The sequence below is a fragment of the Rhinolophus ferrumequinum genome, chromosome 15, assembly GCF_004115265.2.
Source record: "Rhinolophus ferrumequinum isolate MPI-CBG mRhiFer1 chromosome 15, mRhiFer1_v1.p, whole genome shotgun sequence".
In the NCBI taxonomy this organism is placed as follows: domain Eukaryota; kingdom Metazoa; phylum Chordata; class Mammalia; order Chiroptera; family Rhinolophidae; genus Rhinolophus; species Rhinolophus ferrumequinum.
In genome coordinates, this window is record NC_046298.1 from 50532891 (window position 1) to 50549478 (window position 16588).

The 16588-nt window shown below is 42.9% G+C and overlaps 1 protein-coding gene across 1 annotated transcript; it reads right to left on the bottom strand.

Moving 5' to 3' along the window:
* Positions 1-1074: 1074 nt before the first annotated feature.
* On the bottom strand, positions 1075-16248 carry LOC117034585 (zinc finger protein 211-like). The gene is made up of 3 exons (XM_033127714.1): positions 15001-16248; positions 8845-8971; positions 1075-4328 (listed from the first exon to the last, which is right to left on the bottom strand). Exons 1-3 carry the CDS (start codon positions 15337-15339, stop codon positions 2779-2781), a joined length of 2016 nt encoding a protein of 671 aa, XP_032983605.1. The 5' UTR covers positions 15340-16248; the 3' UTR covers positions 1075-2778.
* Between the last annotated feature and the right edge of the window lie 340 nt (positions 16249-16588).

The following is a 16588-nucleotide window of genomic DNA, read 5'->3' on the forward strand; positions in this document are numbered from 1 at the left end:
AATCTAAGGGGAAAAAATGGAGAAATATTCTTCCAGTATTTAGAAACAATGACTGCATATAGCAAAATGTCTCCTGAGGCACTTGAGAATGAGTACAATTCCAACATGTCTTGGTTGTTTCAGTGTCTTCTTTCTAAATGAAAAGGGAAATAGCCACAACTCACATACAATACAGGCAAATGCTATCAACAGAAACTGTACAAAAATTATATAAAGACATGAAAAGTGCTCAAAATCACAAATCCTTTAGGAAATGCAATGAAAACAACACTGAGATAGCATTATACTTATTAAAAGGGCTGAAATTAAAGAGTGCCCATATCAAGTATTGGCAGGGATGGGGAGAAAATGGGATTCTCATACACTTCTGGTGGAAATGCAAAAGGAACAATCATTTAAAATCAGAGTTTGGCAGTTTCTTCAAGAGTTAAGCATTCATCTCCCTGGTGACTAAGATACTGCACTAACTTCTTGTCAAAAAATAAAACAAACATACATCCATACAAGGAATTGACACAAATGTTTGTAACAGCTTTATTTTCAACAGTAAAAATCTAGAAATAACCTCAACATCCATGAAAGATAAATGGATAAACTAAAAGCGGTATATCCCAAAATAAGAATACTACTCAGGAAAAAAAAAAAAAGCTGCTATATATAAATACCATTGATGAATCTCCATATGCCAATTATGAAACACAAAGGAAATTAGAAAACAACAACAGTGTAGGTTTCCAATGATACAAATTCAAAAAAATGCAAAGGAATGTATGGTAAGGAAAAATAAATCAATGGTCACCTGGAAAGGTGGAAAGGACAAGATTATAATAGAAAATGAGGTAAATATAATGTTGACAGTTATGGTCATTATCATGACTCTGTTGATGGTTTGAGAAGTTCATACCTACGTCAACACTTAACAAATTGTACACTTTAAAATATGTTTGTATAGTCAATAATATTGTAATAACTATGTACGGTGTTAGGTGGGTACTAGATTTCACAGGGTGATCGCTTCATAAGTTATATAAATATCTAATCACTATATTATAAACCTGAAATTAATATTGTATGTCAACTTTAATTGAAAAATAATTATTTAAAAAATAAAATATATGCAGTTTAGTATATGTAAATTATACTTTAACAAGGCTTTAAAACTTGGCTCAAAATTTTAAAAATCTGCAAGTCTGACTCTTTTGGAAAATAAGTTTGGCAAGTTTGTATTGACTCCACCATCTCTGTCTTCGTGTCCTCTGGGGGAGTCAGTCTTCCTTTAGTGGCAGCCAAGTATGGGGACAAATGAAGAACAGAAGTCAACATTGCTGCCTGGGTCACAAGAGCCACATCTCCAGATCATGAGTTCCCCTTTCTTTTTTTTTCCAGCCTGTGCTCAGAGGTAAACATCACTGAGAGGCTACAGGAATCCACAACACCTTTCTATTATTTTCTTTTAAGCCACATAAGATAAACATGTCTGAAGTCCTCAAATTTGTGTACAAACTAATTCTGGTAGTGAGGGTCACAAACTTTCTGGCTGCACCTTTATTTAGAAAAGGGCAGCAATACAAATTTGGTCAAAACTGGTCAAAATCAACAAGTTATTTTTTGCCATAATACTGTCCCCCTGCTGAGGGCAGAGACCCAGTTTTCTCCTCTTTATGCTTATAGACCCCAAATCAGTTTACAAACTATCCCACACAGCAAATACAGTAAACAAAACACCCAAGATTAAAAAGGATTTAAATAGTAAGGCCTTCATTATTGCACAAACCAAAGCAATTTACTACAGGCATTGAGTCTCAAGTTCATGACTTGGAAGTTGGAAAATCTTGTATCACATGAGACCAACATGACCCTGAAAATGGCAGTCCTTGTGGAAAGCTGCCAGGCAAACTCATATGATATTCTCTTGGCCAACACTGACCCAGGCCAAGGTTGTCAACCTTGGTTGCCAACCTAAAGGCTCAGGTTACTCCTAGTTTGCTCCAATACATGGAAGAACAATTCACTTCCCTGAGCACATTGGGATGGTGACCAATGTGGACCTACCAGATGGTAAAGGTGAAATAGCTTTGGCCACAGACACTGGCAGTGATATAAACCTAGCAAAAGCCCTGAGAAGGTTACCAAGTGCAACACAGCCACACCATCCCAAAAAATGAGCTTATGGGGAATCTCCACATGGTGTATGTTCACATGTATGAGAATCAATTCAGACAGATGGCTCCTCCAGACTTAACACCAGTGTCCTAACATGGAACAATGAAATTGCTCATGTGTGTCTTTTTCTATTGTGAACTTTGATGTAGAATGAATGTACATTTTCCTATTAGAAATTTCCCATATTTGCTGCACTCATAAGGCCTTTCTCCTATGTGTATCCTCTGATGATAATGGACATTGAAACTAAAACTAAAAGATTTCCTGCATTTGCTGCATTCTAAGGTTTTTCTCTATTTTGAATTCTCTGGTGTGCTGAGGAGAGACTTTTGCTTAGAAAATTTTCCACATTCACTACACTCAAAAGGCCTTTCGCCAGTATGAACTCTCTGATAACAAAGATGGGCGTTAAAGGTAAAACATCTCCCACATTTACTGCAGACATAAGTAAGGACTCTACGCACTGTGAATCCTCCCACAGCAATGGAGGTCAGAGCTAACAGTAGAAGACTTCTCACACTCATGGCACTTATAAGGACGTTCTCCAGGATGAACTCCCCAGTGTTTATAATCAATCCAGAACTAGCCTTAAAAGATTTCTCACACTCACCACACTTACAAAGGCTTTTCTCTTCTGTGAACACTCTGGTGTCGATTTAAATGGAATCTAGTGTTAAAAAATTTCCCACATTTACTGCACTCATAAGGTCTTTCTTCTGTGTGAACTCTCCTGTGTCGACTGAAGTTAGAACTATGTTTAAAGGATTTCCCACATTCAGTGCACTCATATGGCCTTTCTCCAGTGTGAGATCTTTGATGATAAGTGAGTGCAGACCTACAGGTAAAAGATTTCAAACACTCACTACACTGATACAGCCTTTCTCCTGTGTGAACTTTCCGGTGTCGACTAAAGTAGGAACTATCCCTAAAGGATTTCCCACAATCACTGCACTCATAAGGCATTTCTCCTGTGTGAACACTCTGATGGTCACGGAGGGCAGAGCTAGAGGTAAAAGATTTCACACACTCATAACACCTATAAGGCCTTTCTCCTGTGTGAAGCCTCCGGTGTCGACTGAAGTTAGATCTATGCTTAAAGGATTTCCCACATTCAGTGCACTCATAAGGCCTTTCTCCTGACTGAACTCTTAGGTGTCTATTGAGGGCATTTCTTTGGGTAAAGGACTTCCCAAATTCACTGTATCTTTCTCCAGAATGAATTCTCTGATGAGAACAGAGGTCGAACTGAGAGAGAAAACTTTTCCCACATTCACTGCACTCATGAGGTCTTTCTCCTGTGTGAGATCTATGATAACTGAGGGCAGTGCTGGAGGTAAAAGATTTCGCACATTCATGGCACACATAGCTGTTTTCTTTGAGTCCTCTCTGAGAATAAATGAGGACAGATTTGTGACTTAAGGATTTCCCACATTTGCCACACTTATACTGCCTTGCCCTTGTATGAATTCGCCAGTGTTGACTGAGGGTTGAGTTTCTCCGAGAGGATTTTCTACCTTCGCCACACACAGGAAAACTTCCAGTGTGGACTCTCTGGTGCAAAACAAGTGAAGATCTATTCCTAAATGCTTTCCCACATTCATGGCATACAAAACGCTGTCTTTCAGTGTGAACATTCTCATCCTGAACAAGTGTGAGTATGGAGCTGAAAGCTTTTGTGCATTCTCCCCAAGTGTAATGACTTTTTCTGCTTTGTGAAGTTGTGCCCTGGATGATTTTGTTAGGCTCCTCCTTGGTCAGAGTGACCTGTTGCGGCAGATGTCCCAAGCTGATCAAGAAGTCCTTCCCAACCACCCAGCAGGTAAAAGGCTTCTGTGACACATGGAAACTGCAGGTCTTCACAATCAAAGACCTGTCCACACTACTTCTGAAGCATTTGTTTCCCATGTGGTCCACCTGATGCTGGTGAAAGTTTGCACTGAGATAAAATAGTTTTGCACATGCCCCACACCTCAACAGTTCCTGGCTGTGTTGTGTTCCCTGCTGCTCAGCCAAGTGGAAGATGTCTCTCAAGACTGGACCACACATCTCACAGGGGTGGGTCTTCTGGGAAGTCGGAGCTCCCTCAGGAGTCCTGGCCTGTGACACTCCCACAAAAATGCTCTGTTCAGTGGGTGCCTCCACATCCCCTGCTCCACAGCAGCAACCTGAACACAAAGAAATGGTGGTGAAGTACATGTTGACCTTATAGGGTGGGGTAATTCCATCACAAATGTGCATCTGTCACATCTAGGCATGAGTCTTTAAGATGCTTTTCTTTTTTTTTCTTATTTGGGAATATTGGGGAACAGTGTGTTTTTCCAGGGCCCATCATCTCCAAATCATTGTCTTTCAATTTAGTTGTGGAGGGCACAGCTCAGCACCGGTTGCCGTTTTCAATCTTAGTTGGAGGGGATGCAGCCCACCATCCCATGCAGGAATTGAATCGGCAACCTTGTTAAGAGCTTGCATTCTAACCAACTGAGCTATCCGGCCACCCCAAGATGCTTTTCAAGACAAGGGCATTGCAATGTAATTGAAGTGGCTACTGTGCATTACTGGGCCCATACATATGAAGAGCGGTGGAAACCTCAACAGGAAAAAAAATACAAAAATAGGTGTGATACAAGATAGAGTGGCGGAGCATAAAAGGCAGAAATAGACAGCAACACAATAGAAGATGTCAATATTCCCCTTTTAACAATGGGCAAATATCATTCAAACAGAAAATTAGTAAGGAAACATTGCACTTGAACTATATTTTAAAATACATAAACCTAATAGATCTATACAAAACATTTCATCCGGCCGGCCTGGTGGCTCAGGCGGTTTGAGCTCTGTGCTCCTTACTCCGAAGGCTGCCAGTTCAATTCCCACATGGGCCAGTGGGCTCTCAACCACAAGGTTGCCAGTTCGGTCCCATAAGGGATGGTGGGCTCCACCCGCTGCAACTAAGATTGAACAGGGCACCTTGAGCTGAGCCGCTGCTGAGCTCCCAGATGGCTCAGTTGGTTGGAGCACGTCCTCTCAACCACAAGGTTGCTGGTTTCGACTCCCGCAAGGGATGGTGGGCTGTGCCCCCTGTAACTAGCAACGGCAACTGGACCTGGAGCTGAGCTGCGCCCTCCACAACTAAGACTGAAAGAACAACTTGAAGCTGAAGGGCACCCTCCACAACTAAGATTGAAATGACAACAACTTGACTTGAAAAAAAGTCCTGGAAGTACACACTGTTCCCCAATAAAGTCCTGTTCCCCTTCCCCAATAAAATCTTTAAAACATATACACACACACAAAAAAACCATTTCATCCAAAGGCAGAATATACGTTCTTCTCAACTGCATCATGTTATAGGTCTCAAACCAGTCTCAATAAACATAAGACTGAAATAATATCAGGTTTCTTTTCCAACCACAACGGTATTACAAAACAAAATAACAGGAGGAAAGCTGGATCATTCAGAAATGTATAGAAAGTAAACAACACAACTTGAAATATCAATGGGTCCAAAAAAAAAAAAACCCCAAAAAACAAACCCACAAAAAAATATGTTAAGACAAAGGAAACAGACAAACAAAATAGCAAGACTTATGGGATACAGCAAAAGTAGTTGTTAAGAAGGAAATTTACATCAATGAATGCCTACATTGTGAAAGAGAAAGATCTGAAATAACTTAACTTTGTATCAAGGAACTAGAGGAAGACCACATTAAGCCCAAATTTAGCAGAAGGAAGGAAAAAACAAAGATCAGAGCAGAAATAAATGAAAAATAAAATCTAGGAAAATAGAAAAGATAAATGATACAGGAAGTTCACTTTTAAAAGGGTGAAATTTACGAATTTTTATGTAAACTAAAAGAAATAAAATCAGAAATGAAAGAGAAACATTACAATGTATACCACACACACAAAAAAACAAAAAAACAAACACAATGGATTATAAGACTATTGTGAACAATTAGACACCAATAAATTGGATAACCTAGAAGAAATGGCTAAGTTCCTAGAAACATACAACTTACTAAGACTGAATCATGAAAAACTGAAAATCAAAGTGGACCTATAATTACTAAGAACAAACCTATAATCAAAAATCTGACAATAAAAAGCTGCAGATCAAATACATTCACTGGTGAATTCTACCAAACATATAAAGAATTAACATCAACCCTCCACACAAACTTCAAAAAATTGAAGAGGAGAGACCACTTCCAAACTTCTTTCATAAGGCCTATATCACCGTTACAAAAGCCACTCAAAGACACTACAAGGACAGAAAATTATACCCCAATATTCATGAACAGACAAGCAGAAATTCTCAGTAAAATACTACCAAACTCAATTCCACAGCACAAAGTATAATGCACTAAGATCACGCTGGTAGTAAGTACCCCTGGAATGCAACACTGCCTCAACATACAAAAGTCAATAAATGTGATACACCGCCTATTAGAATGAAGTTAAAAAGATCATATGATCATTTCAACAGATGCAAAAGAAGCATTTCAACATCTTCAGCATACTTTAATCACAGAAACTCTCAACAAATTAGATACAGAAGAAACGTACTTCTATGTAATATATGACAGATATGACAAGCCAACAGCCTACACTGTATTCCATAATAAAAAATTAGCTAAAATCTTGACCTCTAGGACCAGGAACAAAAAAACAAGGATGGCTACTCTTTCATAACCTCTATTCACCATTGTAATGAAGTCCTAGTCAGAGCAATTAGGCAGGAGAAAGAAATAAAAGGCATCCAAATTGGAAAGGAAGCAAAATCACTCCTGCAGATGACATGATCTTATATACAGAAAACCCTAAGGACTACCACAAAAAACTGTCTGAACAAATAAACAAATTCAGTAAAGTTGCAGGATACAAAATCAACACATGAATATCACTTGTGTTTCAGTACATTAACAATGAAATATCTGAAAGAGAAACAAAGAAAACAATTCCACTTACAAAAGCATCTAGATCAGGGCCGGCCCAGTGGCTCAGGTGGTTGGAGCTCTGTGCTCCTAACTCCGAAGGCTGCCGGTTCGATTCCCACATGGGCCAGTGGGCTCTCAACCACAAGGTTGCCAGTTCAATTCCTCCTCGACTCCCACAAGGGATGGTGGGCTGCGCCCCCCGCAATTAGCAACAGCAACTGGACCTGGAGCTGAGCTGCGCCCTCCACAACTAAGATTGAAAGGACAACAACTTGACTTGGAAAAAAGTCCTGGAAGTACTCACTGTTCCCCAATAAAGTCCTGTTCCCCTTCCCCAACAGAATCTTAAAAAAAAAAAAAAAGCATCTAGATCAATAAAATACACTATGGAAAATATTATGGGAGCTCCTAAAAAAAATAAAAAATCAAATACCATGTGATCCACCATTCCCATTTCCTGATATACATCCGAAAAAAACAGTATCATTATCCCCAAAACACATCGGCACATTCATATTCATTGCTGCATTATTCACAATAGCCAATTTATGGAAACAAACTAAGTATCCCTCTCTGCATGAACAGATAAAGTAAATGTGACAGACACACACACGTACACAAATGCACATATGCAGGAATATTCTGTTATAAAAAAGGCAAAATGGAAAAACTTGCAACAACATGGATGAACCGGCAGAACATTATGCAAGTGAAATAACCCACATAGAGACAGACAAATACATACTATATGGTTATTACTTACATGTAGAACCTTAAAGGAAAAAAAAGGGTCAAACTCATAGAAACAGAAAGCAGGATGCCAGATGAGGGCTGGAGGAAATAAGGGATGTTGGTCAAAAGGTATATACACATTTTTATTCATAAGATGAATAAGTTATGAGGATCTCATGTATAGCATGGTGACTACAGTTAATAATACTGTATTATACACTTGAAATTTGCTGAGAGTAGATCCTAAGTGTTTTCACCCTCCCAAAAGAAGATAATTATGTCAGGGGATGGGCAGATTAATTAACTTCATTGTGGTAATTATTTCATAATGTATACATATGTCCAATCATACTATACACTTTAAATACATATAATTTTATTTGTCAACTGTATTTCAATAAAGTAGGAGGAGGAGGGACAGAGAGAAGAAATCTAAACACTGTAAAAAGCACCTTACATGATAGTTTTGAAAAGAAGCCCGGTCCAGCTAAGTAATGACCATGACCACGACTGCAATTCCTGGTACAGGCAGGCACAAGGAAATGTCAGCTAAAGGAAGGGATCAAACCCTGGGACACAGAAGTGCCATGGGTCTGGATACCTTGACCTGGCCAAGGAGGGGGCAAGCAAGGTGCAACGCATTAGTCTCAGTGCAAGACTGCTGACCTCCAATCCTTCCCTATGCGGGTTCGGTACAGCAATTACTGGGGCTGCAGGAGAGAAGAGGGCTGTCCAAACCCCCCAGACCTACCAAGGACAGCAACCACCCAGAAAACTGGGAAAGCAAGCAGTGCCCACAGTCCATGCATGAGGACCGAGCACCCCCTGGGGGAAGGGGGCATGGGGAAATGCAAACCCCCCAGCCCTACCAAGGACAGCAACCACCCAGAGAGCTAGAGAAGGAAGCAGTGACCATAGTCCATCGGTAAGAACAGAAAGAGCACCCCCTGGGGAAAGGAAGGTGAGGCAGGACAGAGTCTAGTTCAGTCACTGAGGAGGCTGTGAGTCTTACCCAGCGAGGATATAAGTGCAAAGTTCTCCAGCATCACATCGTGGTACAGACGTCTCTGAGCCTCATCAAGGAGGCCCCATTCCTCCCAGGAGAAGAACACAGCAATGTCCTCAAAGGTCACACTGTCCTATAATGATAGAGAAAAATCAAACTACCATTCTCTGAGAACCCACTGTCTGTCTACTCCCCGTACATCCATCCCACCCTCACCCTCCACCATAGCTGCCCCCCACAGAGGGGGTATCAGGCCCTGCTGCCCCTCTGATGCCTGCTCTCTCCTCACCTGCCCATTAATCACTGTGTTCAACCCTCGGCAAGAAAAGCAGGAAGACAGATAAATGCCATGTAAGCCCTGGGCCTGGTCAGCAGGGGCCCCATCCCTCCTACAAAGCAATTCCTTTGGGGTCTCTTACATTGTGTCTACAAGATATAGCCAAATGTGGGCTCATGCTTCACCTGTAAGTCTCAGTGTCCCGGGGCCCTCAGCTAGCACTTCCTGCATATATACACCATTCTCTGGATGTGCCTCTCTAACTTCTTCAGAGCCCACAGCTGCACTCCCCCAGCTCTACCTTCCTGTTCCACACCACAGGCATCTCCCTAGATTCACCCACGTATTTGGCACACAGCATCCAGAGAATGCTGGACAAATTCAAACAGAATCCAGTACCATCCCAGACCTCTGATGGTTCCCAAAGTCAGGGTGTCTGATGGTGGAACAAAGGTGTAATGGCCATTGTAACAAGAAGGTGGCTTAAGACCAAGAAATGACGCAGGTTAACTCCAGAACATATAACAGAATTCATTATAGGGCACTTTACTTACAGGAAGAATGGGTCAGAGCTGAAAAGATGACCCAGCAATCCTGCACAAATTATTCTCTGCTAAAGACTCCTGTTAGTGCACCTTTTTTAAAAGTATAACTCATGTGCTAATGATGGATAAGAGAAAGAAGCAAAGAATGCAGTAACGCCAAGGGCCGTACCGCCTGGTGGTCCATACTACCACCAGTTTGATACTCATCTCGGTTGTCATCCTGGCCATTACAAACAAAAGTACTCAGGGAACACAGATCATCATTAACTAGAAGGCTTTGATATGCTTACTAAGGACAGTGAGGTTGCTCAAAGGTCATAGCATAAAACGACACAAAAATGGAGATGGTTTTTGTTTCATCTACATCTAGTATATACAGAGAAAGCCCCAAATGCTGCTTTGGAGGCCTCCCCATCTGCCTATGACATTTGCTTATTAGTCACCCAGAAACACATGGGAATTTCAGATGTCTGCGACCCCATTCCACTCCAGACCTGCACTTGCTCTCCCCTCAGCAGCCACAACCCTCCTCTCTCCATTCAACATTTGTTAAAACCCAATCCTAAATGTCTCCCTGACAGGCACAGTGACCCACAAATGACCACATTTGCCCAGACTTTATCTCACCAGCAAGATGGACACACCTCAGACCCACCAAAGCTCATCACAAAATTCTGATAGATCCATACAGCAGTAAATAAGCAGGAGTCCCAGCCTCACTGTCATCTTGTCTCAATTACTCCTAGATCTCCTGAGCCATCTCGTCTACTCATCCCATGGAAGTCTTGGCCACTTACCAGATCATTCTCTTTCCCAATATTCCCACTGCCACTTCTCTCCCTCACTCATGTTTGTGACACCCAGCAACCCCAACGAGGCCTTGAGCAAGATAACCCACTACTCAGCAAGCAGCCTAGTCTTTCTGGCCTCGTTAACAGCACTGGCACTATCAGCTGCATTTCCCTGCCATCGGCAGCTCCACCCTGGTTCACATACACATTGGGATGTCCCTACCCTAAACACCTTCCTGGGTTTTCCAGACTTGCCTGTGCAGGTACCTGTTAGGCCAGGAGCAGAACCCGCCTTAGGCCTACAGAAACTGCCCGGATGTGCTGAATAACAGAAACCATCTTATCTCAGAGGCCATCTTGTCTTGCTCTCTGCTTGCTTGTACCTGCTGTCTTATATTTTTCTCATAGGAGCCCATGATCAACAGACCATGAACATGCCCAGGCAATGGCATGGGAATCAGGTTATGGAACAAGAAGACATGGCCACACCCTGAAACTCTCAGTTTCAGTAAACAATGCAACAAAAAGTCACTGAAGCACTGAAAAACTCCATACCCCTCTTACTCAGAGAGGTTATGGTCTTTTCTAACCTGACCTCCAGCAGCTCAAGCCCGCCAAATAAATTCTAATAGACCAATTTTGGTCTCCTGGGACTCATTCCTCTGGCTGTGCCTAACACTATCCACTTGATGCCACCACTCACTGTTCTCTGAAACCATACATTGGTAATGGGTCAAAACAACCATATTTATAGTCCCAAAGAAAATAACCTACTGCTAACTTCCCCATCCAGTTAATGGAGCTTCTATCCCTTCAGCTCCCAGGACCAAAAACCCTGGCATCATCTTTTATTTCCTCCTTTCTCTTGTCACCTGCAACACCCAAAATTTGGCTTGGCCCTTCTCAAAACATGGACCCATACATAATCCCTTTTCCCACTTCCATGGCTGCCACTGTGGTCCATTAACACTCATCTGGATGACAGTGATAACCTCCTCCTGTGCTCCCTGCCTCTTCCCTTATCCCCATAGTTTGCTGTCTTCTCTGCAACCACATGGAGCCTGTTAAGACCTCAGTGAGACCACCTCCCTCCTCAGATTCAAACCTTTCATTACCTCCATAACAGATGGCTAACTGCTCAGGCTTGACTCTGGTACCAATCTATCTTGCTTCTAAAAAACAAATAAAAAAACCCAAAACCTGCTGTACCCCATGTCGAAGCCTTCATGGCCCTAAGTCAACACCTATATCTCCAGAAACAATGCCCCATGTGCTTGGCTAACATTCCTTAGTCCACCTCCCCCCGCCAACCTCCTTGATTATCCTCTTACCTCACATTCCCCCATGGCTTAAACAGCCTCTGGACTTTCCTCCTCCTTCGGCACTCCCTTCCTTCCTCTCCCTCCCATTCTTCCGCCCCATCCATTTCCCTGTCTCCTGCAACTCCTCCTCCTTACTCCACTGGTCCCATTCTAAGTCCTGAAGGGACCGACCACCTCTAGTGGGATTCACTGCAAGGGAGATGGCCTTTGGACAGGAGTTCGCCATCCTCCCAGAGTGCCGGCATTCTGAATAAGCCTACTTTTAAGACAAATTCATGTTATCTCTGCTGCAGAACTTGTCAAGAGAATAGCTTGGATAATTAACTTTGGGATCTCATAGAGTTAAGAACTAATAAGAAGTAACTAAAATAACGTTTTAAGTGAAACTTTTCAGTAATAATCATATATTGTGGATGCTTGGACGTAATTTCTCAACATCTTAAGATTTTAGTTTTGCTATGTTATGTTACATGATAAAAATTATTGAATATCTAGGTATTTCAAAACAATGAAATACTGAAATATTAATTATTAAATAGGTTTACATTAATCTATTTCTGGCTTCGTCACAGGAATGTTAAAAGATAATTAAGATCTGTAAATAAACATATATTTTATTACAAAAACATATGCTTTTGAAAGTTACAAAATATGTCCTAGATTTGCCAGTGGAAGTGCTAATTGCTTGCTTTTGGTTGTCAGTAAAAATTAAGGTTCTGAAGGTTATGGATTCTAATGTGTGTTTTCAAGAAAGGTATAAGGTACAGAAATACATTTCTGAAGGAACTGAAAGAAAGTTTCTTTTGAAAGAACTGAAAGATGGTACTTCTGAAGAGTGAGAAGAGACAAAGTAAGAAGGACTAAGAAAGTTGTAGGAGGTTTGTGAAAAGTCTTGAGAGAGCTTTTTATGTATAGTTAAGCTAAACACAATTAATTAAGTAAACTAGAACATCAAAAGTAAGCTAGTAGAGTTGAGTGTTCTTTCTCTTCTAAGCAGGACAAATTTCTTGAACTACTGATCTGCTATTGATATTATAAAAGTGTCCTGGGGCAGCCAGTTGGTTAGAGTGCAGCGCTCATAACACCAAGGTCGCCAGTTGGATTCCCACACTGGCCAGTGAGCTGCGCCCTCCACAGCTAGATTGAAAACAACCACTGACTTGGAGCTGATGGGTCCTGGAAAAACACACTGCTCCCCAACAAAAGTTAAAAAAAGGAAGAAAGGAAGTAAAGAAGGAAGGAAGGAAAGAATGTCTTAATCCTCCAAAGCAGCAGGGACCCTTTGCAAAATAAAAGGGCACTGGAGGAGGGATCCTCCCCTGCTGTGAAGGAAATGGGGACCAACTCCTTCCCCAACAAATGGCTGTGATTGACTAATGGGTCTGAACTCCCAGTGGCCTCCCAAGCTGTTCTCATCACTGGGGCAAAACTGCAGGTGACCCTTGACATAGCAGGTAAGCTGTTAATTCAGCCATTTATTCTTTCTTGACCACTCTTCTGAAACCTGCTCAGCTATAAAGACAAAGAGAGCCTCTTGAAAAGGACTCTGGGAAAGTTTGGTCAATAAACCCTAGCTTTAATTACTGACCATTGCTTTATGCTTGGAGATTCTGACCTCAATTCTGTTATTTCCTATGTTAACTTGAGAGGTTCAGCAGGCACTCAGGAAATATAGGGACCGGCACCTCCCGCAGGCCGACCCCTATACACACTGCAGGCTTCTAAATTCAGGACCAAGTATTGGTAGAAGGCTGGAGGGGGATGGGGGCCCCTGACAGCCCAGTTGTCGGGCTTCAGAGAGCACCTTCCCTTGAATCAAACCTGTTTCATTTAAGTCTCCACAGGACTCCCCCAGAAGGAAGACTGCCACTTCTGTCCTTGAACCAAGTGAAGATCTTAAGCTCCTCTTCAAACAACAAGTCCGTCTCCCAGGATTGATAAATACTAATAACTAACCCCAGACTCCTGGAGCTGCTATTCATCTCTCAAGAGATCTTGTTTTCCTCTTTACTTGCACCTCACTTGCGACCCCCTTTTCACTCTTAGGGAATCCTACTTATGGTCTCTTCTCTCACCTTTAGTAGCACCCCTCCTTATTGTGCTTAGGTTACTTATATTTGGACCATGCCTCTTTAACCTTCTGGTTAAAATTTGTCTCTTCCAGGATCGAGTCCATCAAACAGCAGATGGCACTTATAGAAGGCTTCCAGCTCATTCCTGTGGATGATCCTGAAACGGCCCCCCGTTCCCATAGATCAGAGCTCTAATCTTCCAGTCTGGTGTCCCCAACTCAATCCAGTTTCTAGACAGAGCCACCCGGATTTTCCTGGGCTTGGTCGTTCCATCTTTGACAGGCAATCTCATAGGTAGGGACAGCTCTACGCCCCTGCCCAGCTCTGCAGCAGTTACAGAAGATGGACCCTCATCCCAATTTGCAAAGATTTTTCCATATTGCTGATCACAGATGGGGGAATGTTAAAACAGGGGATTGTAATGGTGGTGTAAATCTTCTATTTTAAGATTTCAATCTCTGGTATAATTTAACAAGTATAATTTAGCTTGGGACTTTTTGAAAGCTTTCTTTTTTTCGCCTCTTAATGGTTCTGCTTCCTATACATTTACTAGGCATACCAATTTCAGTGTTTCTATTTATTTTGGCCTAGTACTGGCCCTGTGACGTGGGAGAGGTTTTACACCTGTGTGGAATCCACTCCTAGCTCCAACTTAAATTTACATTATGTATGCAAAGGTTGCAATAACCGGCTTAACTGCATCTTCCCCCACCACAACGGACAAAGCCGAACTCAACAGAAAATTCCACTACAAGCCAAAGCAATTTATATCCTGGTTAGAAAATACAAAACTTGAGACCAAACAAGACTCGACCCAGTAGTTTGCAGTAGTTTCCAGCAGACTGCCCAGCTGGCCCTTCTCTTACTTTAATAAATCTTCCTTTTATATTTCTGCCTGACTCGTGAATTCTTGGCCCGCAAGCCAGCAGACACAACACCTTGGTCCCGGCTCAGTCGCCCCTCCACATCTATACACCGCCAGCCCCTCTGCCTGTAACCCTCTCCCACCCGCCGTCACACCGATGTCACCCACGAGCGCCTCACCGTCCTGGACGCCCGGGGCTGGGCTGCAGGATGTGAGCAAGCGCCCTGCACCCGGAGCTTTAGGCTTCCGGTGGGGTGAGGGCGGTGATGGCCCACGGGACACGCACTCACCTGAGCCCGGAGCCTAAGCGTGGCCGCCGCCATCGGACGCTGTGGGCGGAGCCGGGATGGAGCGGCGGGAGTGGAGGTGGCTCCGAGAGCGGCGGTCCCTTTCCCGGTCCTGGCGCGGGTCACGCTGGCGGCGTCGCCCAGCCTCAGGCCCGCGTCTACGCGGCGGGGACCATAACTACTATCGCGCGTCCTCGGTCCCGGCATCGTGACCCCCACACGACGCTTCGGAGCTCCTAACTCTGTGAGGCGATCCTGAGAAAACACGAAATGACCCGCTACGAGGAGGACGCCGGAAGTCCCGTCCTGATGCGATAAAATACTTTCATCCTGATCTGTCATTGGCGCAACACTGCGCAGGGAATTGTGGGTAATGTCGTTCCCGTAGTTCTAGAGGACGCCGGGAAGCGTGTTTGTTCTACGTGGCACCCAGCGGGAGCTGGAAATGATGCCCCCTAGCAGGGAGAGGGGCTTTGCTCATTGTTGATCAAGGCGAAGGGTTATCATTTCAGACTCCGTGAGGTTCAACCGTCTCCCAAAGATAAAACTATTCTTTGAAAGGCTCCCAAATCCGATTAATAATGCCATATCATTCCAGAGTGTCAGTGTGACACAAAGGAGTCCATACATAGCTTGAAACATGGCGTTATTGCTCTTCAAGTGCTTGTAGCCTAAAGCGTTAGTCAGTTTTGTGAATTTCAGGATAATTGGTTTGGAACAATAGTTTATGACTGGGGAGGAAGATGGATGTCGGGCCACAGTGAATTAGGTGGACAACCACGAGGTTGTCCTCTGCTCCCTCCAAAACCTTTTACCTGTATAGTTAGTAATTGTGTCCCACCCACTGAGGAACACTTTTACCCATACATTTCTTATACCTTATCCTCATACATATTCAATTTCTTTAAGGAATCGGACGTCTATATCAAAGAGCAATTTAACTGATGCTATTTTGGGTATGGGATAGACCCTGCAATATGGAGTCAGAGCATGTGTGTGATGGGTACAAATGAACGCTGAAATAAAGGAGTATCTGATCCTCGTGGTATCATCTTGCTGGGAAGTGGTTATTTCCACAGGCATTAGTGGTATAGTTTTGCATGTGGAACTGAGATTATCTCAGAAAAACAGTTGTGAAATGTGCATTTCAGAATGCAGTTAATAATGTTATGTAGTTCTGAAACCGGATGCCTACTGAGTCCTGCACCTTTCAGCCAATAGACTGACACAGAAATTGGGCCATAGAATAAGTGTTTATTTTCAGAGCACTGGTGGTCTTAGAAGGCAGCCAGTTAACACCTCCAAAAACAGCCTTAACATTCTTAGACTGGCTTAGGGTATTTAAGGAAAAATCTAGGCATTCCTCCAGGGGCTACATGATGGTTCCGGGGGTCTGCATGGAACCTTCCCTCTGGCAACATGATTCTCCCATATTGGCAACCCAGGAACAATGATGGCAGTAACCTGGTAGACCATTGATATTGTGATCAATAAGCCTAAGGGTATTAATAAGTTTCAGGGTAATTTTGTAAAACAGGGAACTGGGTGGGACAGGATATTCTGAGCTCAAGCTGCAGGGGGATGATCTATT